Source organism: Hemiscyllium ocellatum, chromosome 20, assembly GCF_020745735.1.
Source record: "Hemiscyllium ocellatum isolate sHemOce1 chromosome 20, sHemOce1.pat.X.cur, whole genome shotgun sequence".
Classification (NCBI taxonomy): domain Eukaryota; kingdom Metazoa; phylum Chordata; class Chondrichthyes; order Orectolobiformes; family Hemiscylliidae; genus Hemiscyllium; species Hemiscyllium ocellatum.
In genome coordinates, this window is record NC_083420.1 from 39,151,106 (window position 1) to 39,174,190 (window position 23,085).

General features: G+C 39.6%; 2 protein-coding genes across 3 annotated transcripts in view; one reads left to right on the plus strand and one right to left on the minus strand.

Annotated features, from left to right (window-relative positions):
* srebf1 (sterol regulatory element binding transcription factor 1) overlaps nucleotides 1-16,310 on the plus strand; it is a 44,415-nt gene extending 28,105 nt beyond the window's left edge. For both annotated transcript variants that reach the window (XM_060840775.1, XM_060840776.1), the window contains exons 11-19: nucleotides 1,131-1,297; nucleotides 3,588-3,756; nucleotides 7,785-7,893; nucleotides 9,602-9,711; nucleotides 10,192-10,324; nucleotides 11,308-11,470; nucleotides 14,089-14,274; nucleotides 15,198-15,312; nucleotides 15,962-16,310. In XM_060840775.1, coding sequence (XP_060696758.1) covers nucleotides 1,131-1,297; nucleotides 3,588-3,756; nucleotides 7,785-7,893; nucleotides 9,602-9,711; nucleotides 10,192-10,324; nucleotides 11,308-11,470; nucleotides 14,089-14,274; nucleotides 15,198-15,312; nucleotides 15,962-16,182 — 1,373 coding nt within the window. In that variant the 3' untranslated portion in view covers nucleotides 16,183-16,310. The remainder of the gene's footprint in view (nucleotides 1-1,130; nucleotides 1,298-3,587; nucleotides 3,757-7,784; nucleotides 7,894-9,601; nucleotides 9,712-10,191; nucleotides 10,325-11,307; nucleotides 11,471-14,088; nucleotides 14,275-15,197; nucleotides 15,313-15,961) is intronic.
* Nucleotides 16,311-18,736: 2,426 nt separating this feature from the next.
* The window catches only part of LOC132825469 (transcription factor 20), a 48,588-nt gene continuing 44,239 nt past the window's right edge, over nucleotides 18,737-23,085 (minus strand). Inside the window, exons 5-6 of the mRNA XM_060840777.1 lie at nucleotides 21,323-21,372; nucleotides 18,737-19,763 (exon numbers count right to left, since the gene is read on the minus strand). Coding sequence (XP_060696760.1) covers nucleotides 19,740-19,763; nucleotides 21,323-21,372 — 74 coding nt within the window. The 3' untranslated portion in view covers nucleotides 18,737-19,739. The remainder of the gene's footprint in view (nucleotides 19,764-21,322; nucleotides 21,373-23,085) is intronic.

Sequence of the window (23,085 nt, forward strand, 5' to 3'; positions counted from 1 at the left end):
GTTCAACAGCCTTGTTTAAAATGTCACTTGCAGTGCTGCAGCTGGTCTTAGGTGAAGAGTTCACTAGGGTACTCACTAATCTTATACTGTCCAATTATCTCAGCTCGAAAATGTACTTGTGAGGATCAGTTTTGGTTCATTCCCTGAAAGAGGAAACTTGCATTTTGAGCATGTTCCATGGCCTCACCGCGTCCTAAAATGCTATACACATACTCTCTATCACCATCGTGCTCTCTCTCACACTCGTAAATTTGTAAGTGTTGTCACTATTCTAATGTGGGTAAATCAGCAGTCAGTTCCCTCACAGCTCTGACGTCATTGATCTGTGGAATGACTCCCTTGGATAAAAAGGCAAAACGTTATCAGCCAGGTATGCAGTGGCTGTTGGTAGATACATTTCCATTGTGGATGAGGACAGGGTGAAGCCTACTGAATAAGCAGTCTGTCAACACTCACTGCCCAGATGTGCAAACACAACTGAGTTGGATGTATTATAGCAGAAACCATTTTATGTAAGAGTAGAGAAATAAAATAATTTCATCAATTTTCAATGAAACTGGGCTTGATATATTAACTAACAGTCTGTAGATAGATTACAAAATTCAGAAGGGGATATTGATGTGAGCATTGCATTAGTAATTTTCATTGCAAAATTATCATTCAAATTATCATGTTGAAACACAGCTTGAGCAAGTGAAATAATTTATTTATTCATTAAATTTGTCCCTTTGAAAAATTTATTTACAAGATGGATTATTTGGTACCTTTTCATATGTCATAGCACGAAGAAAGTGATCGCCAGCAACTATGCAATTGTTCAGAAATTAGTTTTCTGTAGCAAACCCATTTGGGTGTAAGAGGTTGTATGCCTCCAGAACAAAATTTGTGTCATCCAGGACCACCTGTTTGAATCAAATGGAAAGTTGATACTTCAATGTTGGTAGAATTACTTTGAGTGTACTTGATACTAGAGCATCAATGCCATCCCACATGTGTAGGTGGAGAAAGAACACATTGACTTGTAATTATTTTAAAGTCTTTGTGATCTCTCCTTGTTGTTTCCTTCTGTATTATCTTAATCACGCACATAAATTTGTAATTAAGGTTGTCTGGTTCTCCATTATTCTTAGGCAAACTGGGTGGAAGCCACTTGTCTGCAATTAATATGGCTTTGAGTGCAGTAAACCTTGCTGAATGTGCTGGAGATGCTATCTCTGTTGCTACCATGGCAGAAATATATGTGGCAGCAGCAATTCGTATCAAAACCAGCTTGCACAAGAGACTTCACTTCATGACTGTGAGTAGCACTGAGATAATTATTGTCTGTCTTGTCTCTAAGACCTGTCTGTTGGAGTTGAAAAGAAAATCCTATATTGAAAATTTATAAGTAAGAAATGCAATTGCAGGCATGACTCCCCATGACACTGAGTTAATGAACTATCCTTGGTATGGGATATCAGAAGTTTTGGGAAGGAAGGTCCCGTGCAAAACAGAGTTTTAACTAAACCTTTTTCAGTACCTTCGTGTGACTGATTTATTTCTTAAGGTTCCCGTGGGACATTAACTTGCCTGTTTCTTTCTTTCGAATGCTAAATAATTTGTAAGCGGCATTTAAAGGATGTGTGCAAAATAAATAATCTGAAAATGTAAATACAAGAGTCTCAAGTGCTGTGCTGTATTTGAACCATTATAATTGCACAAAATTCTTGCCAGCCAAGTGTGCGTGGGAGGCACTACTTCACTTCAGAGAATATATTCTATAGGAAGCATTCTGACAGGCATACTATGAAGTATTAATAGCATATGGATGCTCATACGTGCACAGGAAACAAAATTAATGTGAAGAAAATAATAACTAACTACAGCTGGAGCATAGCGGTAGTGTATTAGAAAAGTATATCGGAATAATATGAAGGTAGTGAGAATAATCTGTGTGTCTCCATCTATCTCCTGGTATAGTTCAGCACCTTGCAGTCCCTGTCCAGCCAAGGGAGCAGGTGTGCACTTTATGACCAATTATGATGGAGAATTATAGTTGAACTATCCTATTTGTTAGTTAATATTTCTGGCATATGTAATGAGTTTGACTGCTAAAAATAGAAAATTCCTATTCTTGCGTCAATATGTACAGAGGAACCTCAATTATCCGAATGCCAATTATCTGAATATAGGAATACCCGAAGGAGATCTCGAGGTCCTGACTAAAACATTACATCATATGTGTCCAACACTGATGGAGTCTTCTGTTTACAGTGATTAAAAGTGCTGCTGAGAACAGTCCTGGACTGATGGGAACGCAGGCGGGCGGGGAGGGCGGTGTTGGATGGGGTTTGGGGCAAGGGCGTGATGTTGGGGGTGGGTGAGGGCTTGCTCGCACTGTGCTGCTGCTAGTCTCCTGAATGGGGAGCAGACTTAATAGAAAACTCCGATTATTGAATCAATTAACCGAATAATCAATTATCCGAACGAAATAGTTCCTGCCCATCTCGTTCAGATAATCGAGGTTCCCCTGTATTTGGTGTTTTGGATACGATGTTATGTAATATCATAAACTTTATCAGATGTATAGTTTTTTTACTTCCTTCTCCACCCTCCATATAGCCCACGGTCTCTGGATAAGTAATAGAGAGACTTAACCATGACTAATCCTGGTCTGAAGATAGATACTTTGGGACTTGTAAGTTCCTGTAAATACAACTTTATAATTCCACCTCCTCCTAATAAGCTTCCTAATTGTAAGTCTCTGCTCAATGTATCCAACAGTAAACAAGGTCTTTTCAACAAAAGGTGAAGAATTTAACAATGATATCCTTCTTTTTCCCAACAATGACTGACTGACTGTCACAGGAATGCAGTACATGGTTCTCTGTTGAGTCCTTCAGCAAATTATTAAAGAAGTAATCATAAGAACAGAGATTGAAGGTTTCATTCATTAAATGCTCCCTGCTGGCTTACAATTTTATAGAATCTGCTATAAGAGAATATTTTGCATACATGTGAGCTGCTTGTGTAATTTAACACTTCAAATTTTTTGTGTCTACACGAAAACCACTGGCATATCCTGAGATGTGTGCTTTTAAAGCCAGTAACACTTAAAGTGACCCTTAATGGCATGTATCAAAAGGATGATGTGGAGGGGCCAGTGTTGGACTAGGGTGAACAAAATTTAAAATCTCACACCAGATTATAGTCAACAGGTTTATTTGAAAGTACTAGATTTTGGAATGCTGCTCCTTCATCAGGTAGCTGTGATGAAGCTACCTGTTGGACTATAATCTGGTATTGAGTTTTTTTTAACCAAAGGAATGGGGATAAAGTAGTACTTCACAGCTGAGCCCCCCCCCCCACTAAATTAGGAGTGTGATATAACAAATATTACTGGACCGTGATCAGGAGCTGGAGTTTGACTGGTTTCCCTTGCCACTACATGGCTGACTGTAATTAACTCGGCACAGATTGGGTAATTCAACATTTTATTTGGGCTAGTCAATGTACTTTAGAGAGGTTATTTTCTGGTTTTTTTTTAGTGATTAACTTGGGTGTGGATCTTCCATGTATTTAAAGCTTATATTTACTTTTTTTTATAGCGCTTCTTCCTGAGCAGTGCCAGACAGATTTGCCTGTCCCAAAGTGGTACTATACCACCTGCAATGAAATGGCTGTGCCACCCTCTAGGTCATAGATTCTTTGTTGATGAAGATTGGACTGTAAAAAACACTCCAAAAGACAGCATTTACAGTGTTACTGGAAACTCAGGTAACTGCTTTATTAATAAAAATGTTCAGGTTCAGTAATATCTGAAGTAGGAAACAGATGATGTTTCAGATCATTTCAGGCCGTCCATCAAAACACATTTTGATTTCATTTATTAGTGGAAGAATGTGAGTTTGATGTAACCTTCGAGTCGTGTGACATGAGTAGCATAACATTTGAAGTGTTGTTAGTCACGCATTACTTCTTCCTGGGATTTCCTCTCACCTTCCTTTCCTGAGTGTTCTGACTTGTGCTAGGGCATAGTTTGCCAACTTTCTAGTAGTTTATCCAAGTAAATATTCTTGTGTACATCTGTGTGGTGGAAGGTTATCTATCATAGCTAAGTAGAATTCTACACTCTGTGTTCCCTCACTCCACACGTATGCACATACCTGCAAATTGGAAGAGCCTACAGAGACAAGAAGCCTAGTTGAACACTTTTCTAGACTGGAGTGACCAATCCGAACCCATCTGAGGGGATTTCTAACCATCTTGCATTGCATGATTCATTCCCATACTGGACAGCACATTTACCCACTGAGTCATGGAGAAATGTTTTTCATTATTCTGTGTTTATTTGGATGGTCACTTGCATCTGGAGAATTGTGGGCATTCTGTCATTGAGCATGTTCAAGACCGATGTTGATAGATTTCTACATATTAAAAACCTTAAAGGATATGGATACAATGGTTTTCATGTAGATCAGCAGTGATCTCTTTGATTGGGTGAGCAGCCATGAAGGGCTGAATGATCTGCTTCTGCTCCTAGGTCCTATGTATTATTTCCGTAGATTGTGTGTAAATAAGAGACACTGTCAAAAGCAAATTATTGCAGATTCTGCCAGGCTGAAATAAAAATGAAAATGCCTAGCAGGTCAGATGACATACATGAGGAGAGAAAAAGTTAATAGGCCAAAAATATAAAGGAGGATAGTAAAAGCTTTTTTGGGTATGTAAAAAGAAAAAGAATGGTTAAGACTAAAATTGGGTCCTTGAAGACAAACTGGTGAATGTATTATATGGTACAAGAAGATGCCAGAAGAGTTGAATAGGTACTTTGCTGGTGTCTTCCCAAGTGAAGACAGATCCAATCTCTCAGATGTAATAGTGGCTGGAGGACCTAGGGTAATGGATGAACTGATGGGAATTTATATTAAGCAGGAAATTGTGTTGGATAGACTTTTAGGTCTGAAGGCTGATAAGTCCCCAGGACTTGATGATCTAAATCCTAGGGTACTTAAGAAGGTGGATCTAGAAATTGTGGACGCATTAGTAATCATTTTCCAATGTTTTATAGATTCACAATTAATTCCTGCGGATTCGAGGGTGGCTAATGTTGTCCCACTTTTCAAGAAAGGAGGGAGAGAGAAAACAGGGAATTATAGACCAGTTAGCCTGACTTCAGTGGTGGGAAAGATGCTGGAGTCAATTATAAAAGATGAAATTACGACTCATTCGGATAGCAGTAACAGGATAGGTCAGAATCAACATGGATTTAGGAAGGGGAAATCGTGCTTGACTAATCTGCTGGAATTTTTTGAGGATATAAATTATGAAGATGGACAAGGGAGAGCCAATTGGTGTAGTGTACCTGGACTTTCAGAAAGCCTCTGATAAAGTCCCACATAGGACATTAGTGAGCAAAATTAGGGCGCATGGTATTGGAGGCAAAATACTGACTTGGATTGAAAATTGGCTGGCTGACAGGAAGCAAAGAATAGTGATAAACGGGTCCCTTTCGGAATTGCAGGCGGTGACCAGTGGGGTACCACAAGGTTCGGTGCTGGGACTGCATTCATTAATGATATAGATGAAGGTATTAAAAGTAATATTAGCAAATTTGCTGATGATACAAAGCTGAGTGGCAGCGTGAAATGTGAGGAGGATGTTATGAGAATACAGGATAGCTTGGACAGGCTAGGTGAGTGGCCGGATGCATGGCAGATGCAGTTTAATATGGGTAAATGTGCAGTTATCCAGCTTGGTGGAAAGAACAGGAAGGCAGATTACTATCTAAATGGAGTCAAGTTACTGAAAGGGGAAGTACAACGAGATCTAGGTGTTTTTGTACATCAGTCAATGAAAGCAAGCATGCAGGTACAGCAGGCAGTGAAGAAAGCTAATGGCATGCTGGCCTTCATAACAAGAGGAACTGAGTATAAGAGCAAAGAGGTCCTTCTGCAGCTGTACCTGGCCCTGGTGAGACCAAACCTGGAGTATTGTGTGCAGTTTTGGTCTCCAAATTTGAGGAAGGACATTCTGGCTATTGAGGGAGTGCAGCGTAGGTTCACTAGGTCAATTCCCGGAAAGATGTTGAAAGATTGGAGCATGTATACACTTGAGTTTGGAAGGATGAGAGGGGATCTGATTGAGTCGTGTAAGATTATTAAAGGATTGGACACTCTGGAGGCAGGAAGCATGTTTCCACTGATGGGTGAGTCCAGAACCAGAGGGCACAGTTTAAAAATAAGGGGTAGGCCATTTAGAACAGAGTTGAGGAGAAACCTCTTTACTGAGAGAGTGATGGATATATGGAATACGCTGCCCCAGAAGGCAGTGGAGGCTAAGTCTTTGGATACTTTTCAAGAAAGAGATGCATAGAACTCTTGAAGATATTGGAATCAAGGGTTATGGAAATAAGGCAGGAACAGGATACTGATTGTGGATGATCAGCCATGATCATAATGAATGGTAGTGCTGGCTCGAAGGGCTGAATGGCTTCCACCTGCACCTATTGTCTGTTGTCTATTGTCTATTTCCAAGGAGTGCTGGTGACACACAGATTATCACTCACTTTTTGTTTTCCAAAACAAAAGAGATTTACATTTCTAATCTGAACTCCATCAGAAATGTGGAGCTGTAATTCCATTCTTATAGGTTCTTCATATTGTAGAAGAGTTAGGGGAAGGTACACCATGTCCCTTTTTTCACAGCAGTCAGTTACCACATTCTGAAATTCAAATGTATCAAAGAATCCCTGCAGAATGGAAGGAAGCCATTCAGCCCATTAAGTCCAAATGGACCCTCTGAAGAGCATTTACATGCAGAACCCCCACCCACATTCCTCACCCACCCACCCACCCTATCCATGTAACCTTGCAAAATCCAGCATCAAACACTTTTTGACAGCAATTGTGATAGGGTGAGTACTTCAGTTAAGTGTGAGGATAGGGTATTTAGGGGATAAAGTGCCAGGAGGCTAGAGTGCCAAGTGGGTAGGGGTAAGGTGGGATGCTAGCATCCAAAATAACAAAGAGGCCAGGTGAGCGATGGAATGCTTAGGGTAGGTTGGGGTGTGTGGCAGTTAGGGTGGGCATGGTGTCAGGTCATAAACATAGAGGGAGGTAGCGTTAAGGTAAGTTGGGGAATCGGTTCAGTTATCACTCGATTGGGTGTTGGACCTCATATTTAATAGTCTAACCTTTCCTCAAATAATTTAACTGCAAGTAGACGCTTTGCATTTCTAATTTAACTGGATAGTTTTGATCGTTCCAAGCAGAGGGGAATTTCTGAGGAAGTTCGTTAATTTCCTAGGTAATTCCTCCATCCCCATGCACAACTCCCAACTATGCTTCAGAAGAGATTATCTGACCATTGGAAAATCAACCAATGTTTCAGGTTCCATAACTGTTGCTTGAACCGCTGAGTACATTCAGCATTTTGTGTTTTATAAAATAGATTGTCATGTCATTTTGTTTAATTTAGTAACACAGAACAAAAAAATTATAGAATTAAAACGGTGAAAGATGTCAGAACAAATATTCAGTCCTGCAAATACCAAATTGTATCCATAACAATAGCAACTTGTATATAGGTGACGTGAACCTAAAAATGACCCAAAGCCATTTCAATGGAAAACAGAAATATGAAGGAAAGACTGGGGAAAAGAGGGTCGTTAAAAAGAGTGAAATGTTTACCCACAATGGTCAAAATTTAAAAAAAGACAAGTTATGGACAAGACTTGAAGTATCAATCACAGATGATTGTGTTATTAAATATGTAGTGCAAAACTATTTGCTTTTTTCTTCTAGTTGATCCATTGGCTCAGGTGACTCAAGCTTTCCGTGAGCATCTGCTGGAAAAAGCATTATATTGCATTGCCAAACCGGAGAACAGGAAGCCAGCGTCAGGAGAGGGAGGGTGAGCAACTTTTGTCATTGCTATTTGCATTGTTACACATTACAGTTGGAGGGAGGGAGAGAGAGAGACAGTGGGAATGTAGGGTGAAATATACCATCAGTAGGCACATCAACTTTGCATAGTGAAAAGACCATTCAATTTTATGAGCTTTTAATGCACATCTTATTGATCTTCTATATTTAGTAAACTACAGTGGAGTTTCAGTGAATAGATTTTTGACGAAGTAGTTGTGCATTGAATTGGCCCAAAAACGAAGAATGGACTAACTAATAGAACTGGATGTTGGTTTGCTCCCTGAGCTGGAAGGTTCGTTTTGAGACATTTCGTCACCATCGTAGGTAACATCATCAGGTGAGCCTCCAGTGAAGCACTAGTTGTGTGGCCTACTTTTTATTTATGTGTTTAGGTTTCCTTGGGTTGGTGATGTCATTTCCTGTTCTTTTTCTCCGGGGGTGGTAAATGTGTTTCTTGAGAGAGTTCTGGTTGGAATGCCATGCTTCTAGGAATTCTCATGCGTGTCTCTGTTTGGCTTGTCCGAGGATGGATGTGTTGTCCTAGTCGAAGTGGGACAGTTTTCTACTGCATATTACCTTGCAAGAACTGTAACAAACACTACATTGGACAAACAGGCAGAAAACTAGCCACCAGGATACATGAACATCAACTAGCCATAAAAAGACATGACCCACTCTCACTAGTATCTTTGCATACAGATGAGGAAGGATACCACTACGACTGGGACAACACATCCATCCTAGGACAAGCCAAACTGAGACACTCTCGGGAATTCCTAGAAATATGGCATTCCAACCAGAACTCTGTCAACAAACATTGACTTGGAACCCATTTACCACCCTCTGATAAAAAGAGCAAGAAATGACATCACAGGAAATGATGTCATCAAGCCAAGGAAAACCAAACACACACGTTAAAAAGCTGGCCCTATCACCAGTGCTTCACCGGAGGCTCACTGGTGATGTTACCTAGTATGGTGGCAAAACATCTGAAATCAAACCTTCCAGCTCAGCAAGCAGGCTTACATCCAGAACCTCAACTTGAGCTACAAATCTTATCAAAACTCACTAAGTAATAGAACTGTTGGAACCATTCCCAAATAGAGTTAGTACATTTATGGATCAGCTGGTATACACCCAAGTATCTAGAGGTCAGTTCCAGTCTTGGTCAGAATGGCTCTGACCAATACTTTCAGCACTGTGCTCCTTGTTCTAAATAACTGAATACCCTGCCTTTTCTTCTGACACATCAGGGAAGATATGTCTCTTCTCCCAGATTTCGTATTGGTTCTGTTGATTTTATTAAAAAATCTTTTTTTGGTCAGAGTTTGTATCTTGTGTTGCAAACACCATATGTGTCAGAGTTTGCAACACCATACAGCAAACCTTTGCAGTATTTGAAAGTAAAGAAAGGGTGTGGCTTTATCTGTGGCTCTGTTAGGGATATAATAAATGTCAAAATAGTGTTGTGCAGAGAGTTAAGACAATGCTTTAGAGGCACTATTCTCTTATGCTTAAATAGTGGTATTGCATGAATTATGTTATCTACTCCATTGACATATATGTAGTAGTTTGGTCTCTTTGAAATAGTAGATTAGTAAGTACCCTTTTATATATTAAATTTAAATATTCTTTCAGATTAAAACAAGATCCTGTGCAGATCTTTACTATTTTTCCCTAACTTTCTGTCACAGTGAATTCTCAGATGCTCTGGAATACTTGCAGCTGTTAAATGGTTGCTCTGATGCTGCTGCAGTTACCACACAGACTTGTGCTATCGGCTCCAGTATGACAACTGTCACAGGTCAGACTGCAAACATTCTTCCAAATCCCTTGTGGCATTTCTTAGCTTTTCGATGTTGCTGCACTGAACATCGTTCCATTTCATCTTGTGGGGTACACAACTTATAATTCAGACAATGTAAAAGCTATGATTTCTCTTCTGTGTTTTCCTGCTATTGTTCTTTTGCAACTTTAGATCGTTAATATTAGCAGGCTGTTTGACATTGGACAGCATCAAAGCTTGTGCCTGATCTTGTCTGTGTGTGATATCTATTTGCATTACATCTTCCAGTAGCATAAATTCTTGAATTATTTTCTGGCTACATTCCAAGTCTGGGACTTTGACAACTGTTGGATGTCCCCTGTCACTTGGCCTGTGATTAGCTAATTCCACACAGGAGGATTGAACCTGATTCCCCTTGTCTCTATGATTAAGTACAGCATCAGATTGTGCTTTGCTGGTTCAATGATTTTAATACCTTCTCTTTTTTTGTGTATACAGGCACTGATCCTGTAGCCAAATGGTGGGCTTCCATGATTGTTGTTGCTATTAACTGGCTACAAGGTGATGATGAGGCAGCAGAACGACTTTACCCAGTAGTAGAATATATGCCGAAGACTCTGCATGCAACGGAGTAAGTATCTGGAATCTTTCCATATATTCCCTCTTACATTGCATCCACTAAGAATATCTTAAAACATGTTGTTTTAGCCTTGAGTATCATTGGTGAGTCAGTCTGATGCTTTGAATACTCCATTATTCTATAAATTCAAAGAGTCTAAGGCCCGATTTTGTAAGTGGAAGGTTTATTCTGCACTAAAAGTACTTAAGTAAAGATGTGAACTGCAGTACCGGCTTTTTACCATTGAGTGGACCTCTGACATTACACATCTCAATGTGGATTATCCGAACACATCTCAATGTGGATTATCCAAACACATCTCAATGTCCCAAACTTTGAGATTGGAAACTGGACTCTGTCTAAGATAGACTGCACACCAGTGAACGTCTCTCCCACTCTGCCTTTCTATTTTTGTTCTTTCTTTCAGCTGCATCCAACAGGAATGGTAATGAACTATAAGATCATTTGTTGAGATGTATTTATTTAAACAACCAAAGCATTTGCTTTATAAATTACCCACTACCGCAGCCGCTAAGAAATTGTCCTTAATCTGAAAACAATGTACTGTACCAAGATTTATTGCAAAGATAATCATATACTTTCCATTGTGCCAAATATTATTTTGCAGTAACATGTTTACCGAATGGTTTTCATTTTGTAATGCGCTAAAATGCTGATAAACACTACAGTGTAAATACCCCCTAGCAGGAAAGGATTTTACAAACTGATTGTAGCTCTATACATTTCGAATTAGTTTTACTGGTGAAATCTTTTCACCGTTTGTTTCTGGGGACATCCATTTTCCATCATCATCGACCAGTATTCCCAGCATAAGATACAATTGTTTGTTCAAAAAGGGAAGCCGATTTCCAAAGATGCAGGGCAAATTTGATATCCCATTTCTAGTGCAATTTAATGCACATACCCATCTGCATTATTAGTCTTTGGCTTGCTTGTGGAATCTTGCCTGATTTTTGAGTATTGATCTCTTGCAGGAATCAATTGCCAAAAGCAGCCCTGTTTGCATTCAGGGGTGTTCGTGCCATGCTGATTAAACAGGAGAGTAGCCAGATGAGCCTCGTGCATTGTGAGAAAGCCAGTGGATACCTGAGGGACAGCCTCAACATGGCATCTCCCACCAGCAACAGTATTGACAAGGTAGGGGGAAGACTTGGACTCCTCATTTGTGTGACAAAAGGTGCTTACATGTAAGAGAAATTACTGAAAGTACTCTGCTTCTAGTGCTAACGTATTCCATTATGATAAACTGAAGAAATATAATAGGGATTGACGAATCCTGCCTAAAATTCCTCTTGGCATTATGATTAACCGATCAATTCTCTAATCAACATCCCAAAAAAAAACCTGGGTTCCTCCAGGCACTCTAATAAAGAATCAACCTTTTTGTACTTCTAAGTGTTATTAGTAGCTAGGTACTTTTGGGAAAGTTGCCGTCTGTATATATTTTATATATTGCTCTCTTTCTCCTGCCCCCCCCCCCCCAAAACGTGCTGGGAGATACTGCAGTGCCTGCTCAAAACCCTTCTGTTGAAGCCTTTAAACAACTTACGTTTGCCATTAGGAACTGAGCACTCCATGTCTACTAATGAATTTAGATAGGAAAGTGTTAAGGGGCATTTAGTGTGGGAATAAGTACTTGCAGAACAATGAATTTATTCCATAATGTCTTACACAAGTTAAAAAGTTTTAAAACTAGCGTAAATCGCGTTACAGCATTTTGTTCTAACATTGATGAAAAGAGACATTTGCTGGGGCAGGGAGAGAGGAGGATATTGAATCTCAAGAAGAGATGTCCTCAGAAATATTGATACTGTATATACATGTCAACTAGGACCTGCTGCTTGTGCTTTTTTAAAACAGTGCCACCCAAAATGCTGTGAGAAGCACTGAAGCTCTCCAGTGAAAGATTTTAATTTAGTTTGTAGTAAGTTGCCTTGCTTTCCCATTCTCTTCCCTTCCACGTGCCCATTTTAACGTCTTTATTCCAACTAAACACCGCTTATTGTCAAAATTCTGACAGAGATTCCAAAGGGAATGTATTTTATAATTGGCATGAGGAAGTTAGAAGTTGTAGCTTTCCTTGGATTGCATTTCATATTTGAAGCTGGTGGTTTGTTCCAGATAAGTGTGTGCTTCTCACCAAACCGCCCCTCCACCCCCAGTATGCAACACGCTTACTTTTCTGACCAAACTGCTGACATGTGAAGCTGCTAGAACTTTAATACGTCAGTAATTTGATACACCAATACTTTTACATTATTAATGTATAGTCACTTTCAAGTGTGAGTAAAGACAGTAAATATTAGGCAAAGGGGAACACCATGGTGTTCTCTGATCCTGTCTTCATAATGATCACCATAATATGTATAACAAGAAGAGGACACGATCAGCAAAGGAAGGAGAACATAGTATTCCGAAAGCTGTTGAAATTGAGATCGGCTAACTTCGGACAACAAAACGAACCTGTGACTTGCCTGATCTGTAGAGCTCAATACTCGTTACTACAATGCCTTTTACCTCATCTAAAATGGAGACGGGGAGGGAGTTATTTTGTTTTAAATACTTCCGTTTATAATGCTATCCATTCAAGCAGGAGAAAGTGAGGACTGCAGATGCTGGAGATCAGAGCTGAAAATGTGTTGCTGGAAAAGCGCAGCAGGGCAGGCAGCATCCAAGGAGCAGGAGAATCGACATTTCGGGCATGAGCCCTTCTTCAGGAATCGGGCATGAGCCCTTCTTGAAGGGTTCATGCCTGAAACGTCGATTCTCTTGCTCCTTGGATGCTGCCTGACCTACTGCACTTTTCCAGCAACACATTTTCAGCTCTATCCATTCAAGCAGTTGTGCTTTCTGCACTAGCTGTGAGAAACATTGTACATTGGATTATAATTAATTTCTACATTAACAAGATTCAAAATGAAGAGCTATGCAATCAAAATCACTATTTAATTGCAGTCATAGTTTTGTATCTTGTATTCTGTGGTGATAATGTAGCTTTTTTCCCTCCCAAGTTTTTGAACAAAGGGAGAGAGAAGGAAAATACCAAGATGTAGAATCATTTAACAATGGTCAGTGCATTTATTTGCCTCATCGACCCACGACTGAATGAATGGCTGCAGCTGTGGTGCATTGTAGTTGCATTGCATGTGTCCTTGATGTGCAATGCACCTGCAATGCAATACAGAGCCAGACCCTAACACCATTTCTGCAGAACATCTGAAGAAATGCTGCAAGCTCTAAAATCAGAGCTGGCCAGTGTGTCGTCATTGAAATGTTATTTCTATAGTTAAAATTCTTTCTCCTTTCCTGTCTGTCTGTCTGTCTGTCTTTCTTTCGCTCGCACTCTCTCTCTTTTCCTCTCATCTATGTGTCAGGTTACCTCTTCCCCCTCTCCCATTCTGTGGATGTGCATGTCTCTATTGTACTGTTCTTTTTTGTGTGTATTCCTTTTTTTTGGTTCTTAATTAACTGAGATCAGTAACTTGCATATGGAGAATTGTGTTCGCACTACCTGTAATGGAGCACCCAATCAGCAGCAGCTTTTACCTGTGCAACTTTGGGACCATGTTGAAAGTGGTCATATTAATTGATAAAAAGAAGTTTGAGTGAAGCAGCTATAAAGTAGTGTGGCAACTTTTCAACTGAGTGTGCAGGAGCAATGGCTAAATAATTACAGAACATTAAAATACCCTCATCACATCAGTTACTGCAGCAGCAAAGAGGTGTGTGATTGAGATTGTTTGTTCTTTTCTCAGGCAGTGCAGCTCTTGCTGTGTGATCTCTTGCTCATTACCAGAACCAGTATGTGGCAGCAACAGATCAACATGAGTCAGCCCGTGAACTCCATGCACCAGGCATCCCCACTGGAGCTGAGAGGCTTTCAACAGGACCTTAGCAGCCTCAGGAAGCTGTCTCAGACATTCAGACCAGCCTTCCGTAGAGTAAGTAGGTTGTAATATGGGGATTGGAGGGATTTATTTAAAGAGACTTTGCAACTCAAAAAGAGTATCGCTGGATTCTGTAATGGAATTGTGAGTAGTGATCAGTGAACTTCCACTGCTTGAGTTATTGATCTTGACTGTGTTACTCAGGAAAGAAATACTCGAGTCAAATGCTACGCATAGAAGGAAGGCAATTCAAAGTGAGATGCATTCTTAGAAACATATTTCAGAGTGTCGTTGGCAATACTTAGAAATACTCACCTCTCTGTTAGTAGATTAGGAGGTTAATGTTATAAGACTGTACAATGTAGTTCAGAAGTAGGTCATTTGACTCAGCCATTCAATGAGATCTGGCTGATCTGATAATTCTTGACTCTGCTTTCATACCTTCTCTCTGTAACACTTTCTGACTGAAAGTCTCTCTACCTCAGCCTTGATAATGCTAAACAACACAGCCTCAACAATCCTCTGTGATACAGGATTCCACTGACCAACTCCCCTGTGATAGAATACGTTCCTCTTTATCTCTGTTCCAATTTGAATAGAGAATTTAATCTCAATAACACTTAATTGTCATGCTGGGAATGGTGCATCTTTTAATCTTTTACATCTACATGAAATAGCAATGGGAACTTGGTTTAAAGTCTCATCTAAATGAGAGCGTTCCTGGCAGTGCAGGTTTTGCTTAAGTTTGCAGTTTGAGAGAAAGGAGCTGTGCAGTTGAGAGATTTTGGGTAGAAGGTGGGAGATGAGTTTGAATCATTGATAGCATAACAATTCTTAATTTGAATCCAGTGATGAGACAGGGAGGAGGAAGAGTTACTTGTGGAGTTGAGGAAGAACAAGTGAGGAATGTTGACAGGACAACCGACCACAGTAATTTTGCTTAAAGATATAATGTTTTGGTGTAATTTATTTTATAGGTGTTTCTGCATGAAGCAACAGCCAGGTTAATGGCAGGAGCCAGTCCAACCCGTACCCACCAGCTACTGGACCGCAGTCTTAGGAGGCGGGTCACAACCCCAGTACTCAAAGCTGGTAAGTAGCGTACCTACAGCATTTTAGGCTGATCTTCAAATGCCAGTCGTTAGGTATAAAAGTTCATTTTCACCCCCTTTCAAATCAGTGAACGGCTAGATGTTGGTGCTTAGTGCAAAGATTATATGGGATTCAAGTTTGTTTGGGACTTAATGCTTGGCTTCCTGGACCACTTGGCTGTCTCATGACCAGAAACATTCTTCTGCACAGTGGGTTTTTTACAACATTCACACCCAAGGAATCTGTTCATTCTTTTGGACTCTGTACAGTTTGCAGTCCTGTGTACCATGTCGAAATTGGTGTTTTTAATGGGTCAGCTTGGATATGGATATCAGAAAACCTTTTGAGGATAGCATAGTCTCACAGAAAGGTCCAAGAGGATAGTGATCAGAGGAGGGAAGCTGGGTTAGTATTTATTCCTATCTCCTCCCTGGTCCAGAAGTACTGAAACTAAATGTACCTGCTACTGATGATATCAGCGTTTTGACCTTTATAATGGGTCTTTAAACTGGATCTCTGGCTTATCACACTGCAGCTCATTTATCTATCAAGAAAGTTTTTTAACATTCATTTATCAACCTTATGAGTGCCTTTCCACACCTAAGTTTGACTGCTGGCTCATTTTTGCCTTTCTGGTTCTGTTTGATAGGTGAGTCTGACACCCACCCAGGTCGACGGGAACAAGCTGAAGCTCTCCTGTTAGCATGTCGCTACCTGCCCCCAAGTTTCCTGTCAGCTCCAGACCAGCGTGTGGGTATGCTGGCAGAAGCAGCTCGCACTTTGGAAAAGATTGGTGATAAACGGACTCTCCATGATTGCCAGCAAATGATCATGAAACTGGGTAGTGGCACTACAGTCACCACAAGTTGAAATGTTTCTTTTGTTTTTGTATAAGAACATACCCCACAATCATTGTGAGTGTACATAGTGTACACGTACCCCCCCAAAATGAAGCAGCACAGTTCTTTTATTAAAATAATGACTTGGTCAAATAAAAATCGTATTTTCATAGTTTAAAACTGTACATATAAAAATATTTATAATTTTTTAAGATAAGTTGGAATGCAGCAAATTCATTTTTGTAGAATTAAAAGCACTTGTTTCTCTAGAAGCTTAGCTTCCCTTGTAATACTGCACCAATGATAAAGCCGATCTGGGCTTTTTTTTGTGCAATATACTTTTATATGATTAAAATAACACAAATGGAAGTATCATGATAAAATATAACTATTTTTACTCTAAAGTATTTGCATGAATTTTCAATTAATTTTTTCCAAATCTTCAATTATTTTTCCTTGTTCTGGATTTAAGGGGTTGGGTACATGCAAGCACAATGCTCACTTTAGTTCCGATCAGTTACCTTCACCTGTGTTTGAATGCACACGTGGATTTGAACAAAGGACTTTGGGAATGCCAAACTGATGAAACTGCACCCCTCTGGATGAGGCATTAAATTGAGGTCCTGTTCAGAGTTACGAAGGAGAGGACATTAAACTCCTGTGTGCAACATCGTGGACAATATGTGGTGGTTTCCTGAATTGGGTTGTACTCGTGTGTGAGAGAATATGTAGAATTTGAAGGAGGGTGGCATGGTGGCTCAGTGGTTAGCACTGCTGCCTCTCAGCACCAGGAACCTGGGTTTAATTCCACCCTCTGGGTTTCTTTGGGGTCCTCTGATTTCTTCCCACAATCCAGAGATGTGCAGGTTAGGTGGATTTGCCATGCTAAATTGCCCACTGTGCCCAGGGATGTACAGGCTACGTAGATTAGTCACGGGAAATGCAGGTATATGGTAAGGATGTGGGTCTGGGTGGGATGCTGTTCAGATAGTGGGTGTGGACTCGATCAGTTGAATGGCCTACGTCCACACTGTAAGCATTCTACAATTTTATGAAGCCTGTGGACCAGTACAAAGTTTTATTTACCCTTTTCTAATGAATTAAAATCACAGTTGTAACAGTTACATCACTAACATGATCTAGAGGAAAGACTCTTGTGCAATTGGCCAATGTCCAGTGTCATTTTAAAAACACCAATTTATTCAGTGTGGGTTTGAGTACATTACACACTACGATTTACTCTCAATTATTTGTCCCCTACGAGTCTTGCTGCCTTTTATCTCTGTTTTCTATAATTACCTCCATATCTATATTAGCAATTTTGTTCAATGTTTTGAAAATGTAGATCGTAGTCATTTGGGTCATGAGTCCATGTCAGCTCTACTTCAGTCTAGTTAGCTACAGTTTCTGCTGTAGTCTCACAGCCCTACAGACTTCTTTCCCTCATCTAATTCCTTTTGAAATCATTGGTCATTTCCCATTCCACTGTCATTGGTAGCAAGCCTCAAGTCATAACCAGTCACTCTGTTTTAAAAACAAAAGTTCTTTCTCATCTGCATCTCTTGCCCAAGGCCTTACACTCTGATCATGAGAGAATTAGGAGACAGCAAATGGGTAGCTTTCTTTTGTCTAGTTTAACAATCTTTCAATAATTCCCCTCTCCCCTGAAACAGGCATCACTTTTCTTCATTGCACAATAACCAATCCCTACAACAGCCTTTACACTTCTCTTTCTTAAGCTCATTTCTACAACCCCCTAACTTTTGTATACATCCTTTTTAAGGAGCTGTGACAGGGGAGAGTTAATGCTGGCCTAAGTGACTTCAAAAGTGACTACCAGTATATGCTTAAAAGTACAGGATTATTGAGTTGCTATTTTTATGTTTTAATTTTTAGTCTGGAAACTTGTATGCTATTTGCACACTTCTGTTTGCCGTGGGGCAACATTAAAATCAAAAAATGTGCTGCTGTTCACAAAATGCTAATATTGTAGCACAGAATTGGCTGTTTCTGATTGATGCTAAATTACTTCCGGGTAGTGTTTGCTTATTGATTTTTGGAACTCCTGTTTCTGTTAGACCTCTCTCCTCTCCCACAATGCTGGAATATGGTTCCACTGGTTTCAGAAGCAGTCCCTCAAATGTCTACTTTTAATTTTTGTGCCTGGCTATAGAGTAATGGCAGCCTTTATTGATTCGGGCAATAACTCATTGAATTGTGTTCTCAACTGCATCCAAGAGCCATATATACTCATTCTCAGGAGATGGTCAAGGAAATGGAATGCAGGTAAAGAAAAAGGACACATAGGGAAGTCATCCAAGCTTGTTCCAGCATTCAGTTGGATCATGACCTGTCTGTACATTGAATATGAAATAAGTTATTGATACCTTTTCTTAACGAAAATCTGGAAGTCTTAGTTGCAAATACTTTAATTGACAGCCACAATCTTTGAGGAGGAAATTTGAAATTTCCTAGAAGACTAAACAATGTATCATGTAATTTCACCACATTAAATAGGGCAAGCCAAAATGTACAAGAAATAAATAATTACAAAGATCTGCTCAATTATGCAAATAAGCTAGATTGCTTTCTGCAGCTTTTTATTTCTAAAAAGTGGCATTGCATTACAGGTACATATACAGTACATTACATTACACATTGAAAGGAGCTTTAAAGTTGTGGGTCTCTTCCCAATAGATAGCAGACTACCTAGGCATCTTCAGTTCCATTAATTTTCAATAATCATTTTTATAACATTTGGGTGCACTGATAATCATAGGAAATGTAATTCATGATCACATTTCCAGAGTTTATGATTGACACTTTCTCCATGGTGATCTGATGGCCACCTTGTCTTTTGTTTTAAAAAATTACAAAAATTAATTTTTTAAACTCAAAATAATTAAATACTGCTAAATGTGATAAAGGGAAAACTCACTGCCACAGTCAGTCAATCTCCTGTAGTACTTTGGAGACACAGGCGTATCGCCCATTTTTCTACAATATAAAATTGGTAAAACAAAACTTTGGAAAAAAAACAATGACAAGGCAATCAGATGTGTTTCTTTTTGTTTTTAAAATGTATTTTGATAGTTACTTTAACAAATTAGACTGTCCTCATCTGTAAAGTTTTCATTTATCATACATTAACAGACTGCAGGTTGGTATCATTCCTCTATCCTCTCTTAGCCCCTTGCAAAACACCACAGTTCCCCACTTCAAAAGATTATCTACACAGCAACATTAAGACAATTGATGGTTTGGAGCTTCTTAAATTATCAGTGTTTACACAGGCGTCTTGCAGTTCAGAAAAATGCAGAACCTATTAATATTTACCCACCCACCCCCACCACCAAACCAGTCCCCAGAAAAAAAATGCAGCAAGGATTTGATGGGGGAGAAAATACATTGACTGACTGGAACAGAGTCAATCTGTTGGTGTCCTTGTCACTTTCCAGATATCTTGGTATTTTTCCACTCCTTTTACTGCACTATTTTACAATACATTCATTGACTGTTCTCGGTTTGCAGTCTGTATTTAACACCTTTTGTGTTACTGTTGCTTGGCACAGTGGAACTTTCCTGCTGTTATAGTGTTTTCGACAATACGTTCTAAAAAGAGAGGAAAATTAGGTCAGTTATATGAACGATTAATAACGAGAGGAACATTTCACTCTATGGTTGTGTTTAAATTGCACAGGAGAACGGTACCTCACCATTGTGTTCTACATAAAGGAACAAGATGGGAGTGAATGTTCCCAATGCAGGAGCTCTGGTGTCAGTATTAAAAATGGCTACTGTGATCCCTCTGTGCATACGCAGTTGCACTCATGAGGTCATACCATTAGTGAGAAAGAACAAAATGCTTTTTAGCAAAGTTCTAAATTTAACTGAAACCACCTGACCCTATCAGTTATCCAGACCACATTAGTTTGATCATCCCCAATGTCAGATCATGATTTGACAGTGTTGACCGTATTCACTCCAAGTAATCATATTGGTTCTAATCTGATAGCAACACAACTTTTTTCATTTGTTTTCTGTAATAAGGAAATGGTTAGATGATGCTGTGTCACCATTAAGCTGTGATTGGGATTTAAAGACTTTATTGATATCCTCAGATAATCAAAGCATGGCTCCAATCATGCACAAGCCAGTACAATGCTCCACCTAGTGGTGAGGTTGACCATGTAGGTAGGCAAACATTGCACTGCATTCAAAAAAGATATAGCATTATTTATATGTATTAACAGGTTTATATTATTTTCCAAACCAGAAGGATATTAAATTTCTAATAGGCATCAGAATTAATTTTGTGAAATGAATCATTTTGAGTTTGTGAAATTAGCACAATGCCACTCTAAACACCCAGTCCACCAGTCTGTCAGAACATAGCTTCTAGCTTCTAATTTAACTTGACAGTTTAATGCATGAAGGAATGCCAATAACATACTGAGCAAATCTCATAATGCTACTAAAACATGAACAGGCAAGTTCTCCCAATGATATGGCCAACATTAACTCAAATAACAAGCCAGCATTTCGGTTCATTGTTCGTTGCAGTTTCTGGGATCTCGCTTTATGCAAATTAGTATCTGCATTTCTTGACAACAGCAGTTGCTTTGCAAAGTGGAGTTTCCAAGATCCAAAGACACGAGTATGATATTCCAGTCAACAATCTGCCCTCAATGTATATGCTCTCCAGCCACAGGTATACCAGTCACTAATTCTGTGAGCGGCTGCTCACTTCTAATACATTGTTAGCTCATGTATAGAACATGAACAAGGCTGGGACAAGTTAGGAGTGATCCTGCAGTTTATCCTTTGGTATAGTGAATTGTTGATCTCAGCAATGAAAACCTTCAGCTTTATTATCTCTGATGCTAGTTATAGTTTGAAACCTTTGATTAAAATGAAGAAACACATCAAGTGACTGCACACAAATTCTATGTGTAGCATACAAACATCCACCCACTTGTGAACTTTGCCCGTTTGCCTCTGTACCAAAGTATTAAATGTAGAAGAACAATTTGAACACTTCGATTACTTCCTACCCTGCAGTTCAGTATTATAAGGTTGCCTTTTGTTTATAAGTTTCACTTTGGGGAGCAAAAGGTAAAAGGAAACTGATGCTTTCAAAATGCAGCTCTCCAAATTCGTTTCATTCCTACCTTGTGTTTTGTGCACTTCATCGAGAAATTCTCCTCACTTAATTGGCAGCCTGTGGGAAGAGGGGATGAGTGAAAGCAAAAAAGAACAATAATTACTGCAGCTCAATAGCATTTACAAAAAGGCAAGAAGCAGTATAAATTGTTCTGGGATGAAGTGACAACTGTGCCTCAAAATCAGAAGATTGTCCATGCAAACTCCACTCTAGGCAGTTGAGCACAGAAACAAGACTGACAAACTAACCCAGAGAGACTACAACATTACCAAAGATGTCATCCTTCAGATGAGACATTAAAACAAAGCCCCATCTTCTCTGTCACGTGGATTAGGAAGATCCCAATTTTCTGTCTAAAAGAGGAGCAGTATAGTGATCCAAAGTCACAGCTAATGTCACTTTAAAAGATTGGTTTCCGCAACCAGGTTCTTTCAATGCGTGATCCCTTTGAATCTTTTGAATAGCCACCTGTATATTTCGTTTCCTCCAGGCTGCTGCATGGCCACATGTGCACAGCTTGATGGGAACTTTACCCAACCAATACTGTCCTCTTCACCACCACCATTGCTTTTTGTGGAAGCAGCAATTTGTGCGATAACTGGCTGCTATACAACAATGATTACACTGCAAAACAGTACTTCAGTGGCTGTAAAACACTTTGAAACATCCTAAGGTTGTGAAAGGTGCTGTTTTATTACTTTTGCTATATCATTGGAAATAAATTGCAATGATATGTGTCAGGTGTGCTAAGTATTTATTGCTATTATGACATTGTATGGTCCTGAAGATGCACAGAAAACAGTACTAAGGTTAACAAGGCATAGAGTTTTGTGGCTCATGGAAGAGGTCTGGTTAGACATCGATACAAAGTTAATTACATTTGCAGGTGTAGGTTTTAAATTCTAGCTTTATTTTAAAATTGAACCCGATAGCAGAACTTTTTTTTTGGATACTGATCAATCTTAACACACAGCAGGAAGCCATTCAGCTCATCCTGCCTATGCCATTTGACAGAATCAAAGAATCCTTAAAGTGTGGAAACAGGCCCTTCTGCCCAACAAGTCCACACTGACCCTCCAAAGAGTAACCCACCCAGACCCATTCCCCTATCCTATTATTCAATGTTTACCGCTGACTAATGCAACTAACCTACACATCCCTGAACATTACAGGCAATTCAGATGGCCAATTCACCTAACCTGCACATCTCTGGATTGCGGGAGGAAACTGAAGCACTCAGAGGAAACCCATGTAGACACGGGGAGAAAGTGCAAATTCTTTACAGATAGTCGCCTAAGGCTGGAATCGAACCTAGGTCCCTGGCGCTATGAAGCAGCAGTGCTAACCACTGAGCCTCTGTGCCGCCCAAAGTATCCAGTTAATCCCACTTGCCCAACACTACCTTCCTCACAGCTTGGAAATAATTTTCCTTTCAACTATATATCAATTCCCTACAAATAAAAATCCGTCATTGTATTTAAATGGAAATCTTGTGTCAGAATGGGTAGTGCATTGCCTCTAAACTAGAAGCTTCAGGAAAGTGCAGTTATCAAGCTGAGTGAGCATCAATCCTCAGGTCCTTCCAATAAGTTCTAAATGCAGGTAGAATCAGGGAAATCCTGGTTCACACAACAGAGAAAAAAAATGGAATCTCTATTAGCACTGATCATCGCTCCAGACTACAACAAGCACGTGAGAATGCATGTTGCTGCAACTCAGATCTTGGGTGAACAGCTAGTGTGGGTCAGATTTGTGCTGAAAATGTGTTGC